We start from the raw sequence: 13,436 nt of genomic DNA on the forward strand, positions 1-13,436 counted from the left end.
ACTCCCTCCGACAAGAAGATCAAAACTACACACAGTACTCTCGGTCCAATCCCACTAAGGCCCTGTATAAGTGCAGCAAGATATTCCTACTCCTGTACGCAAATCCTCTCACAATAAAGGCCAACATATCATTTGCGTTCTTCATCACCTGCTGCACCTGCATGCTTACTCTCAATGACTGCAGTGCAGGGACACCCAGGTCTCACTGCACCTTCCCCTCTCCCAATCTATTGCCATTCAGATAATAATTTGCCTTCTTGTTTTCCCTACCAAAGTGGAACAACCTCAGATTGTATTTCACCCGCCATGCAGTTGCCCGCTCACTCAACGTGCCCGAATCATAGCGGAGCATCCTCCTCACAGCTTATCTTTCCACCTAGTTTTGTGTTTTCTGCAAACTTGGAGATATTACATTTAGTTCCCTCATCTAAATCATTTGTGTATTGTGAATTCAAAGTTTGTGAGAGGATTTGTAGCTCGGATGCTTATTGTTGTGGTTCTGTTCACCGAGCTGGGAATTTGTGTTGGAGTATTGTGAATAGCTGGGTCCAAGCACTGATCCTTGTGGTACCTCACTAAACACTGTGTGACACTCAGACAATGAGCTGTTTATTTCTACTCAGCTTCCCATCAGTGAACCAGTTTTCTATCCACATCAGCACACTATCCCCAATCCCATGCATGTTAATTTTACATGCTCATCTCTTGTGTGGGACCTTACCGAAAACCTCCCTGAAAGTCCAAGTAAACTACTGGCTCCTCCTCATCAACTCTGTTCGTTAAATCCTCTGAAAATTCCAGTAGATTTGTTAAGCAGGATTTTTCTTTCATAAATCCACACTGATTCTGCCCAATCCTATCACTGCTTTCCAAGTGCTCTGCTGTTAACTCGTTTATAATGAACAGTAGCACTTTCCCTATAGTTGAGTCAGGCTAATTCGTCTATCATTCCCTGTTTTATCTTTACCTTCTCTTTTAAATAGTGGGATTACGTTAGCTACTCTCTAATCCATAGAAACTGTTCCAGAGTCTAGAGACCACTATTGCAGAATTATCTGAGTCATCACTGATAGCCAGTAAGCTATCAGTAGCTGGAATTGTGTCTAGCAGCTGACCAAACGGAAGTGAGAGTTTAAAGTTACACACATAAGCTCCCTGCCAATTGTTACATGTAGAATTGCAAGCTGTCAATAATAACAGAACTTTTTGACACAGGCACCTACACCAAGTAAAAACGATTGCTTCCTAGAACTGCTTGACATAGCAGTAAATCCTCAATTGCTTAGCCAATACATATTGAGTTAGAAGGCAAAGCTGCACCACTCCACTATTATTCTGCTTCACTGATAGAGTCATAGAATCATACAGCATGGAAACCAACCCTTTGGTCCAACCAGTCCATGCTGACCATAATCCCAAACTAAACTAGTCCCACCTGCCTGCGCTTGGCCCATATCCCTCCAAACATTTCTTATTCATGTACTTATCTAAATGTCTCTTAAACATTATAATTGTACCCACATCCACCACTTCCCCTGGAAGTGATATGAAGGATATGAATCACTCTCTGCATACAAAATTGCCTCTCATGTCTTTTCTAAATCTTTCTCCTCTTACCTTAAAAATATGATGCGGCAATTCGGGTTTTAGTTCCTGAAATGAATTTACAGGCTCATCTTTGAGCTGCTAAACTCCTTAGAACCTAAAATTGTCACAATAGTGATCACAAATCTCCCTTGATTGAAGCACATGATCAAAACAGCAGTAGCTCCAAGAGACTGGAGTTGAAAATATATAGAATGGATACAAGAACTGAAATAAACAATCTATAATGCAGCCTGGCATTCCTGCAAAACTAATTTTCCCCAAACTAATTCAATCCATGTCTCACTTCCACAGTTATCATAAAAAAGTTAATATACTGATTCTTCCGATTTATATATATTCATTCACCTCCACAGTGTCTGGTGGAATGAAGTTCTCTCCCTGAAGAACAGACGAGTGTAGGCTGTGCTTCCCCTGAAGACTCTCGTTTTCCTTCTGCAGTCTCATCAGTTCATCAGATACTTGTTCTCGTGACCGTATCAATACCGCCTTTAGGAAAGGCAACAAAAATTACAGAATAAACTGGCGAACATCAGCTTTAAGTAAGTAAAACCTAGAATCGTCAACTTTTAAACAGAAATAATGGTCTGGAAAATAATATCATGAACACATTTACTATAAACCTAAGAATGAGACAGCTTAGGCCTTTCAGTCCCTCCACCTTGCTCCACCACTCAATAAGATCATGGTTGATTCAACTGTGACCTCAACTTTCCTATGTAACCCCCAATAACCATTGTGTTCAGTCAATCAAAATTCTAACTTAGCATTAAAATATTCAATGACCCAGCCATGATTGCTTTCTGGAGAAGAGAATTCCACATAATAACAATCCTTTGAAGGGTTCCTCATCTCTGCCTTAAATGGGAAACCCTTTACTTTTAAAATGTGTACCTAGTTGTGAACTCTCCCAGAAGGGGGACATAAGACATCACCAGATCAAAATCTCCTCAGGATCTTATAAGTTGTGATAAGAGCACCTTTCATTCTTCCAGTCTGTCCAACCTTTCCTCATATTACAAGCTCTTCATGCCAGAAATCAAATCAAGTGCACCTTTGCTGAACTGCTTCTAACGCAATTCTCTCCTTTCTTAAATAAGGAGTCCAAATCTGTAGCACTCCGATATGGTCTTAACAACACTCTATACCACTACAGCAAATTCCCCTGCTTTTATATTCCATTACCTTTGCAACAAACATTAACATTCTACCTGCCTTCTTAAATCATCTGCTATACCTGCACACCAATGCTTTGTCATTCCATGTACCAGGATTCCCAGATCCCTAAGATCCTCAGAGTTCTGAAAATTCACTCCATTTAAATATTATATTGCTTTTCTATTCTTCCCACAAAAGTGGACAAGTGCACATTTTCCTACATAATCCCCATCTGCCAAATGTTCACTCACTCACTTAACGTACCTATATCCCTATTCAGACCACTTCACAACCTCATCTTTTAACCATCTCTGAACCATCAGCAGTGGCAGCTTCAGAGGCGGGTTGGTTACAGAGTCAGCAAACCTGCGAGCCCAGGAACAGGACACTTGCTTCTGCATGGATTGGGACTCTGTCAGCGGCACGGTGCGGGCTGGTGCATCCTGGAGTGGGACCCTGGCAGCGGCACTGAGTAGGCTGGTGTAGCCCAGAGTGGGTCTCTAGCAGTGGCACTGTGTGGACTGGTGTAGCCCACAGAGGGTCTCTGGCAGTGGCACGGTGTGGACTGGTGTAGCCCAGAATGGGTCTGTGGTAGCGGCATGGTGCAAGCAGGTGTATCCTGGAGTGGGACTCTGGCAGCGGCACGATGCGGGCTGGTGTAGCCTAGAGTGGGTCTCTGGCAGCGGTATGGCGTGGGCTGGTGTAGCCCAGAGTAGGTCTCTGGCAGCGGCACGGTGCAGACTGGTGTAGCCCAGAGTGGGTCTCTGGCAGCAGTATGGCGCGGGTTGGTGTAGCCCAGAGTAGGTCTCTGGCAGCGGCACAGTGCAGGCTGGTGTAGCCCAGAGTGGGTCTCTGGCAGCGACACGGTGTGGGCTGGTGTAGCCCAGAGTGGGACTCTGGCAGCGACACGGTGTGGGCTGGTGTAGCCCAGAGTGGGTCTGTGGCAGCGACACGGTGTGGGCTGGTGTAGCCCAGAGTGGGTCTGTGGCAGCGGCACGTCGTGGGCTGGTGTAGCCCAGAGTGGGTCTGTGGCAGCGGCACGTCGTGGGCTGGTGTAGCCCAGAGTGGGACTCTGGCAGCGGCACGTCGTGGGCTGGTGTAGCCCAGAGTGGGTCTGTGGCAGCGGCACGTCGTGGGCTGGTGTAGCCCAGAGTGGGTCTGTGGCAGCGGCACGTCGTGGGCTGGTGTAGCCCAGAGTGGGTCTGTGGCAGCGGCACGTCGTGGGCTGGTGTAGCCCAGAGTGGGTCTGTGGCAGCGGCACGTCGTGGCCTGGTGTAGCCCAGAGTGGGTCTGTGGCAGCAGCACGTCGTGGGCTGGTGTAGCCCAGAGTGGGTCTGTGGCAGCGGCACGTCGTGGGCTGGTGTAGCCCAGAGTGGGTCTGTGGCAGCGGCACGTCGTGGGCTGGTGTAGCCCAGAGTGGGTCTGTGGCAGCAGCACGTCGTGGGCTGGTGTAGCCCAGAGTGGGTCTGTGGCAGCGGCACGTCGTGGGCTGGTGTAGCCCAGAGTGGGTCTGTGGCAGCGGCATGGTGTGGGCTGGTGTAGCCCAGAGTGGGTCTGTGGCAGCGGCACAGTGTGGGCTGGTGCATCCTGGAGCAGGATTGTAACAGTGGAGAAGGAAGAGTTGTACTTCCTTTAAGTTATCTTTCTTTAATTTTAAATTTTATTTTTAAGTTAACGTGAGTGGGATCCACGCACAGCGATGGCACACACTTTTCACTGTATTCAATATTGAATACACGTGATAATAAATTCAAATACACTTTTCCAGACCACTGCATGGTATTGAATTGGCTTGCTTTGAAATGGCTATTTGATGATCAGGCTATGATATAAACAAATGGTTTCAGTTATGTAATGCCCTTTCACATCCATGATCAATAGAACAAACAAACCTTTTCAGCTAATTGGCAGAAGGAAAACTCTACTTAAAGTACTACTCAACCATTACTGCCCAGTGAAACAACCATTAACCCCCAGTTGTATAACTCACTGCTCTATTAAAATAGGCACAACCAAAACATATGATTCTGCCTCCTGGACAGATGCAACATACCATTTGCTCCTGGGTGCTTCGCGTGGCTTGGGAAAACAACTGCTGTAAGCTGGTAAGCAAGGTGTCAGCATCTTGTGCACGCTGGACCAGTCGAGTGACCTGGGAGAATAAAATACAAGAGATGAGATATGTTGAAGCAAGGAATGGACTCCAGTAAAATAGACCATTACTACTGCAGCTATGGTGATTTCCATCAGCTTCACCTGCCCTTCGACAAAGAAAGACAATTGGATCTTACACATCTACACCGAGGCCTGGTTTCCTTGTTTTGTCTGAGGCATAGCACCCCTAGCATTCAGATATTCTCTCAGAAGTGTTGGCCTGGATTATAGGGTTTAGGAATGTAACCTTAACTCTGTCTTCTTGCATGGAGACAAGCACGCTACTGATGGAGTCGCTAAAAGAGCACTAAAGTGCTGAAAAAAATATTGTTTAGATTAGAATCACAGAATTGTTACAGTGCAGGACAGAATTAATCACCCATTGTGTCTGGCAGGTTCTCTGGGTGAGCAATTCCTAGCTTCTCCCTGTAACCCCGCACATCCTTCGTTTCAGTAGCAATCTAAATCTGTTTTCAGCATTTTAGTTGAAGCAGCCCCTGCCATGCTCTTTGGTAATGCATTCCAGACTTGGACTACTCACTGTGCGAGAAGGGATCTCCACGTGTTGTGATCAAAGGTGTGTGATTTTACATATATTAATATCATTTACTTTTAAGAGTTTGGATTTTAAACTAGTGACAAGTTAAGCTTTGGTCTGTTTGTGTGAAGAGATTTTAAAATTAAGTCAGTCAGTCATGTTGGAATTATGACTTATGGAATTTTGTAATTAAAACCAGTATGTTCCCCCTGGAATGTTTTTAGTTCAGATCAATGTGTTTGGTTAGAAATCTGCATTGGTTGTTCACAACTGAGATGTCCAAGATGTCAGTTAGGTGAATGTTCCAAGCGAAAGGCTTCATAGCTCACAGGACAGGAACTGAGGGAATTCTAGATTGGGCAGGGATGGAAACTTGCTTCAGGTTGTGAATAACTGTTGGTTAGTAGTTAGGATTTTGTTTTGCAGGATGTTTGAAATTTTTAAAACGGTCTTATGTTTAGATAGCATGGTTTGGTCTATTTTATTTTTATTTCTTTGTGTAATACTCTTTTGTATTATTATTCTGTATTATTCTTAAAACCAAATATGTAGTCATGTGTGTTTACTTTTATGTAAAAGACAACCACATTAAGTTAATAATTGATCAAGCCAGCTTTAGTTCTGGGATCTGACCTGTCCGGTAATAACATCAGCCGAAATCATAACAACGCTGCTTTTGCTTCTTTGACCATTACTTTAAATCTGTGTTTTCTCACTTTCAAATAGGCATCTTCATAACTGAAAAGTTACTTAGCCCTGGAACGACTTTCATGAATCTTTTCTGAATTCTGTCATCATTCCTGAAGGGTGGTGTCCAGAATTGGATGCACTGCTCCAGTTGAGGCCAAGCCAGTGTTCAATATAAAATCTTTGCTCCTGCGTTCTATTAATAAAGCCTAGGATATTGTATGCGTCATTAGTCAGACCATCAACCTCCTGTGACACCTTCAGTGACTTATACACATATACACCTAGGTCCTTCTGCACTCACATTAGAGCTGTACCCTTTATATGTAATTGCCTTTCCATGTTCTTCCTACCAAAAGGAATCACATCACTATTCTCCACACTGGACATCATTTGCCATGTGTCCATGCATTCAACCAACTTGTCCACAAGAAATATGCAGTGTTTTGACGTTCCAATAGTGAAACTTGTGAAAACATGTTTCTGCAATAAAAGCACTGTTTTGCTTGAGGTAACTGATGCAATCTTTTAGTGTTTAAATAATGTAGTCCAGCAGAGTGTTTTAGCATAACATTTGAAAATCATTGATCTGGGATAAGAATGGAAGTGGTGCTGGATGTTATTGCTGAGGTACAGAATATACCAGTTGATTTAATTGATTTTTAACCAAATAGATATTAGTAAGGGTCCACTGGATGGCTAAGTGAATTTATTGAGTGGTCAAAAGTGCAATTTTACATTTTTATAGTTTCTGTCGCAATACTCAAGCAAATGATGATCTTTTAAAGTGTAGACACTGTAACAATATAGGAAGTGGGGCTGCTGGTATTTACATAGGAAGGTCCCACAAACAGCACTGACATAAAACATCACTTCAACTTTCTTGTTGAAGTAAAAGCAAAATACTATAGACATTAGAAATTTGATTCATCCACAATGCTGCCTGTTCTGCTGAATATTTTCAACAGTTTATTTTTTATTGGTGATGTTGGTTGAGACAAATGGTGACCATTTTCTTTGAATAGAGTCATGGATCTCTACTCTCCATGGATCCATCTAACAGGAAAGGTGGGGTCTCATTCACTTGTTTGAAAATCGCCTTCAGTACAACTTGCTCTCAGTATTGCCGAAAGTAACAGCCTGGCTTATAGGAAGTATCTGGATTGGCTTGGGTGAAGTAGGTGAGTATGCTGACATACAAGTTAAGTTAACCTTAACAGTTAAAATATTGCTAGATAAGCAATGACAGATATTTAAGGAGCTGCTTCATAAAACGCAAGCAAGATGGATTTCATAGATAAAGATTTTACAAGAAAAGCAAACTATCACTAAGGAAGTTAAAGACGGTATCAAATTAAAAGATTGGTGTTGGGTAGAAGATTGGGAAGACTTTAGAAAACAGCAACCAAAAAGTACAAAATATTACCTAATTTCTGACTTTATTGTGAGAATAAATTAGGAAGAAATTTTAAGACATTCCCTAGTAGTACAGATATAACTATCTTGATGGCTTGTCATTACTTGGATTCATATGCTTACTATAGGTTTAATGTGGAGGTGCCGGAGTTGGACTGGGGTGGACAAAGTTAAAAATCACACAACATCAGGTTATAGTCCAACAGGTTTATTTGGAAGCACTAGCTTTGTGATTTTTAACTGCTAGAGGTTTGACCTTGTTGCATTCATATTATTTTACTGGATTTGGGGGACATGGGGAGTAGTATGGGAAATGATGTTGTCAAATATTGCAAACTAAATTTGTCACTTTAACAGGTACTTGTATTTTATCACAGACCACAATACACAGATCCACAATGGACATTAGTAATTTTCCTTTGCTGCCATTTGTCGATTTCACTAGAATAATTGAATATTTGTGAAAGTGATGATTCAATGACCAAATAGCTAGATTGTGTTCAATTATGCTACTCAGTGCTGCTAGAACCTGATTCAAAATAAACACCTACTACAAAAAGCTTTTATCAGCAAGTCACTGTATCTAATTTCAAGTATTAGTAATGCTATGTCTGCTCCTGGTACCTGGCTACTAGTGTCATCAGAGCTCTGTTTGACATAATCCTCCAGCTCCTGTTTCTCCTTCATTGTTCTCTCAAGCTGCTCATTTGCCTGTCGTAGCATCACCTGTAGTTTCTTTACCTGCAGTTAAGCAGATAAACACATTATCAAAAATCATTTTTGCACAAGACAAACTGATTTCAATGAGGTTTATATTCAATCTCTTGTGAGGAACAGAGGATGTCACTGATCTAAGTGAATGGAAATAGTTAATGCTCTGTGAGGAAAGAATGTGAAGAGACAATCAGAGAGTTATTAAATGCCTCATAGAAAATAATTGACAGAAAGTGAGAATCATAAAGCAACACAGAGCTTAAAACATTAATGGTAATCATTAATTTGTCTGCCCTCAACAAGTGATGACTGGCTCATGTGACCACAATTTTGGTTTCCAGTGAATACAAAACTTTGTCAACTGTTTTAAAAAGTAACTTTCTTCTTTAAATATTTTGAATACATTAAGCAGTAGATGTTTCCACTGGCAGGTAATACATTGGCCATGAACTACATTCAGATTGCACAATTTACAGTATGTGCCCTTCTCTCACACACAAGAATTTTAATCATATATGAGCTGAAAATGTGTTGCTGGAAAAGCGCAGCAGGTCAGGCATCATCCAAGGAACAGGAGAATTGACGTTTCGGGCATGAGTCCTTCTTCAGGAAAGATTCCTGAAGAAGGGCTTATGCCCGAAACGTCGATTCTCCTGTTCCTTGGATGCTGCCTGACCTGCTGCGCTTTTCCAGCAACACATTTTCAGCTCTGATCTCCAGCATCTGCAGCCCTCACTTTCTCCTCGAAGATTTTAATCATATATGTCATAATTACCAGTATAATATTGCTATATGCTTTTTCTCACACTTAGTTCTTGTATTTACTCTCAATAGAATTGGTTCATAAGCAGCTAAAAAAACCAGAGAAAAACACAACATTCAACTTTTAACACGCAAAACTCGGAGTTAGTTGGTTATATTTCCACAACGGAACACTTTAATGTCGAGAACACCAATCAGTGGGATGCTGCAAACTTTAGAAAGCGTTGAAACTTACTGTAAACCTATAGCTTTCTAGGCACAGTTCACATTTGCTGCAAAATATAGAGTATCTGGCTTTATTTCATGAAAAGCTTATGCTCTAAAAATCTCTGTGCTTTATGAATGTAGAAATTTGCTGAAAATAAATTCCATGTTTGCACAAATACACCGCATATCATTACATTCCTATACCAAAATTAACCAGCCTTCTGGTCCTGTTCTAGTGCCTTGGCTGGAACATTAGCAATTTCCATCCTACTTCCCACAGTGATCAAGGACGCATGAAAAACTGCCAACACTTTTAAAGTTGCCCTTACATATTTTTTATCCTATCCAATCATTATTGCTATGTTGGCAGAGTCCTTTTCAAAGTCTCCATGATTTATTTCCTTGTTTCTCTTAACAGCCTAGGAAACAAGGAAACATCCAGGTTTGGCAATTATCTAATTCCATCCAGTATTTCACAGCCCTCACCATCTTCAGCAACAATGCTTTCGTCAATGCCCCTTTTTTGAAGCCAAGGACACAGTATTCATTAAGAACCACAGTGGCTCAGTGGTTAACACTGCTGCCTCACAGCGCCAGGGACCTGGATTTGATTCCAGCCTTGGGCAACAATCTGTGTGGAGTTTGCACATTCTCCCCGTGTCTGCGTGGGTTTCCTCCGGGTATTCCGGTTTCCTTCCATAATCCAAAGATGTGCACATCAGGTGAATTGGCCATGCTAAATTGTCCGTAGTGTTAGGTGCATTAGGCAGGGGTAAATATAGGGTCAGGGTGGGTTACTCTTCGGAGGGTTGGTGTGGACTTGTTGGGCCGAAGGCCCTGTTTCCATACTGTAGGGAATCTAATCTAATCAAAAACCATGCTCACATCTTCCACACTCACCCTCAAGGCTATATTTTTGGACTAAAATATCCTCTACATGGTTATCTTTATTTATCTTGTGACACTTTGTGCATTTATAAATTAGCTTTGGATTATCCTTGATTTAGAGAAAGTGAGAACTGGAAATGCTGGAGGGTCACAATCGAAAAGTGTAGTGCTGGAAGAAGCACTGCCGGTCAGGCAGCATCCGAGGAGCAGGAGAGTCGACATTTTGGGCATAAGCCTGTCATCAGGAATTGGGGGAGGCTGCTGAGAGATAAATAGGAGGGTGGGAGTGGGAGTAGGGGAAGGTGGCTGGGAATACAAATAGGTGGATGCAGGTGAGGAGTGATTTGATAGGTTGGTGGGGAGCATGGAACAGATAGGTAGGAAGGACTTTGTACAGGTAGGACAGGTCAAAAGAGGGGTGCCAGGTTGGAGGGTTGGATCTGGGAGGGTGTGGGGTGAGGACAGATTTCAAAACCAGTGAAGGCAACGTTGATGCCATATAGTTGAAGGGTACCAAGACAGAGGATGAGGTGCTCTTCCTCCAGATGTCTGGAGGCTTAGATTTGGCAGTGGCGGTGGCCCAGGACTTGCCTGTCCTTGGTGGAGTGGGAAGGGAGTTGAAGTGGTTGGCCACAGGGCAACGGGGATGGTTGGTGCGTGTGTCCCAGGGATGTTTCCCAAAACGCTCTGCGAGTTGGCATTCTGTCTCCCTGACATAGAGGAGACTACATCGAGAGCAACGGATACAGTAGATGAACTGGATGGATATGCAGGAAACCTCTGCCGGATATGAAAAGATCCTTTGGAGCCTTGGATGAAGGTGAGTGGGGAGGCGCAGGCACATGTTTTACACCTCTTGCGGTAGCAAGAGAAGGTACCGGATGTAGAGGCTAGGTTGGTGGGGAGCATGGACCTAACAAGGGAGTCACGGAGGGAATGGTATCTGCGGAATTCAGATAGAGGTGTGGAGGGAAATAAGTCTCTGGTGATGGAGCAGAAATGGCGGAGGATAATGTGCTGTATCTGGATATTAGTGGGGTGGAAGGTGAAAACCAGGGGGTTCTATTCTTGTAGTGGTTCAAGGGCAGAGGTGTGGGGAGTTGAGGAGATGTGCTGGAGGGTATTGATGATCACATGGGAGAGGAAATTGCAGTCCTGGAAATAGGAGGCCATCTAGGATGTCCTGGAATGGAATTGCTCCTCCTCGAAGTAGATACTGTGGAGGCGGACGAATTGGAAGTAAGGGATCGTGTTTTTACAGGCGGGAGATGGTGTAGTCCAGGTAGCTGTGGGAGTTGGTGGATGTCTGTGTTGAGTCGGTTGCTGGAGATGGAGAGGTCCAGGGAAGGGAGAGAGGTGTCTGAGATTGTCTAGGAGAACTTAAGGTCAGGGTGGAAGGTGTTAGTGAAGTTGATGAACTGTTCCACCTATTAGTGGCAGCATGATATGGTGATAATACAGTCATCAATGTAGCAGAGGAAGAGGTGGGGGATGGTGCCAATGTAACTGCGGAAGATGGACTGTTCCACGTATCCTATGAAGAGGCAGCTATGGCCAGTATCCATGGCTATCCCTTTGGTATGAAGGACGTGGAAGGATTCGAAGGAGACGTTGTTGAGGGTGAAGACCAGTTTCCCACATTCCTGATGAAGAGCTTATGGTTGACTCTCCTGCTCCTCGGATGCTACCTGACTGGCTGTGCTTTTCCAGCACCATGCTTTCTGACTGAGGTCTAGTTCCACCAATTGGATGAGTGTGTTGGTGGAGGGGCATTGGTTGGGTCAGTAGGAGAGGAAGAAATGGAGGGCTTGGCGGCCTTCGCCATGGCGAATGAATGTGTAAAGGGACTGGATGTCCATGGTGAAGATGAGATGTTGACTCAAATTGCCATTATTTTTTCATGCCCTCTCTTTGTTTTGTTAATTCACTTTTTCATTCCACTCCAACACTTTCTAGACTCCTCCTGTTTTCTTTGCACGTTTAACTCTTGATGTCTAACAAACTTCCCCTGCTTGCCTTGTTCAAGCCTGCATATACTTTGACATCTTGACCACCTAATTTAGGTGTTGCCAATGAAATTGCACATAGAGCTCTCTATTCTTTCATTACGCTCCCCACTTGCCTGGAATGGTACAGCTTCATCAGCACAATCAGGAAAATCTTGACACCATCAGGAAAAACACCTTGTTTCAAAGGCATCCTACCCATCCCTATTGATAAACAATGGCAGCAGCATGTAGGTTTATAAGATGCACTGCAACTCAAAAAACCCTATTTCAACAGCATTGCCAAAACCTGTGACCTCCACCATCTAGAAGGTCAATGTCAACAGCTACATAGGAACACCTCTACCTGCAAAGCCCTTCCAAGTCATCCAACAGTCTGGCTTGGAACTATATTGTCATTCCTTCATTGTTGTTCAGTCAAAATCCTGGAATTCCCTTCTTAACAGCACTAAGAGTCTCCTTATATCCAAGCAACCGCAAGAAGACAACTCACCACCATCTTCTCCAAGACAATTAGGGATGGGTGATGATGCTGGCCCAGCCAGCAATGCCCAGATTCCATGAACAAATACAAAAAAAAAAGTAAATTGATAAATATAGGTGACAAGGTCAGGGCCAAGTAGAGATCTCTGGGGAATCACCACTTGCTACATCAATATCCAGGATTGTTCCCTGCAGCCGGGCTGAGCTGTTCTGAAGAAATATCAGACCAGATCAAATTGATAACATCATCTCTTTTTCGCTGTGCAGATGCTACCTGACCTGATGAATTTCTCAAGAATTTTATGTTTTTATTTCAGATTTTCAGCATCTGCAGAATTTTGCTTTTATTCTTCACAGTGCCAGAGTTTGGCTTTCCTACATGTGACAAGCTGGGTTTTGTTAGAAAAATCAAAGGAATTACAGAAAATGACCAACCCAACCACTGAAGCACCAATCACACAATCTAATTTCATATCTAAGTCATGCTGCAGAAAATTCCTTTGAGGAAATTCTTTATAGGCAGCTTTTAGGAGCACAAATTGGTATTTTAAACTGTAGTGTTCCCTTCTCATGTGTTTCGGAAACAATATACACCATTCGTGAATTACAGTTCCAGGTTCAGAGAGAAATTTAATTTACTTCAACCAAATTGGTCATTTTCACCTACTTTTTGGTTGGAATTTGTTGGGGGTGGGGGGTAATTTAAGACATAATCACTCAGCTTTTTGTTGGCCATTGGTTCCTGCTCTTTTAGGTCTAATGCCTGAGAAGTCAGACGGTCCAGAGTACCTCACGCATGTGAAATTTAATTATGTTGT

The 13,436-nt window shown here is 43.1% G+C and overlaps 1 protein-coding gene across 4 annotated transcripts in view; it reads right to left on the minus strand.

Moving 5' to 3' along the window:
* Positions 1-13,436, minus strand: part of rabep1 (rabaptin, RAB GTPase binding effector protein 1) — a 148,503-nt gene that overhangs the window by 40,330 nt on the left and 94,737 nt on the right. For all 4 annotated transcript variants that reach the window (XM_087977568.1, XM_043718846.2, XM_043718845.2 and 1 more), the window contains 3 exons: positions 8,183-8,299; positions 4,817-4,915; positions 1,954-2,094 (listed from right to left, as the gene is read on the minus strand). In XM_087977568.1, coding sequence (XP_087833694.1) covers positions 1,954-2,094; positions 4,817-4,915; positions 8,183-8,299 — 357 coding nt within the window. The remainder of the gene's footprint in view (positions 1-1,953; positions 2,095-4,816; positions 4,916-8,182; positions 8,300-13,436) is intronic.

Source organism: Chiloscyllium plagiosum, unplaced genomic scaffold, assembly GCF_037043375.1.
Source record: "Chiloscyllium plagiosum isolate Xiang-an unplaced genomic scaffold, Cpla_swu_hap1 HiC_scaffold_31, whole genome shotgun sequence".
Taxonomy (NCBI): domain Eukaryota; kingdom Metazoa; phylum Chordata; class Chondrichthyes; order Orectolobiformes; family Hemiscylliidae; genus Chiloscyllium; species Chiloscyllium plagiosum.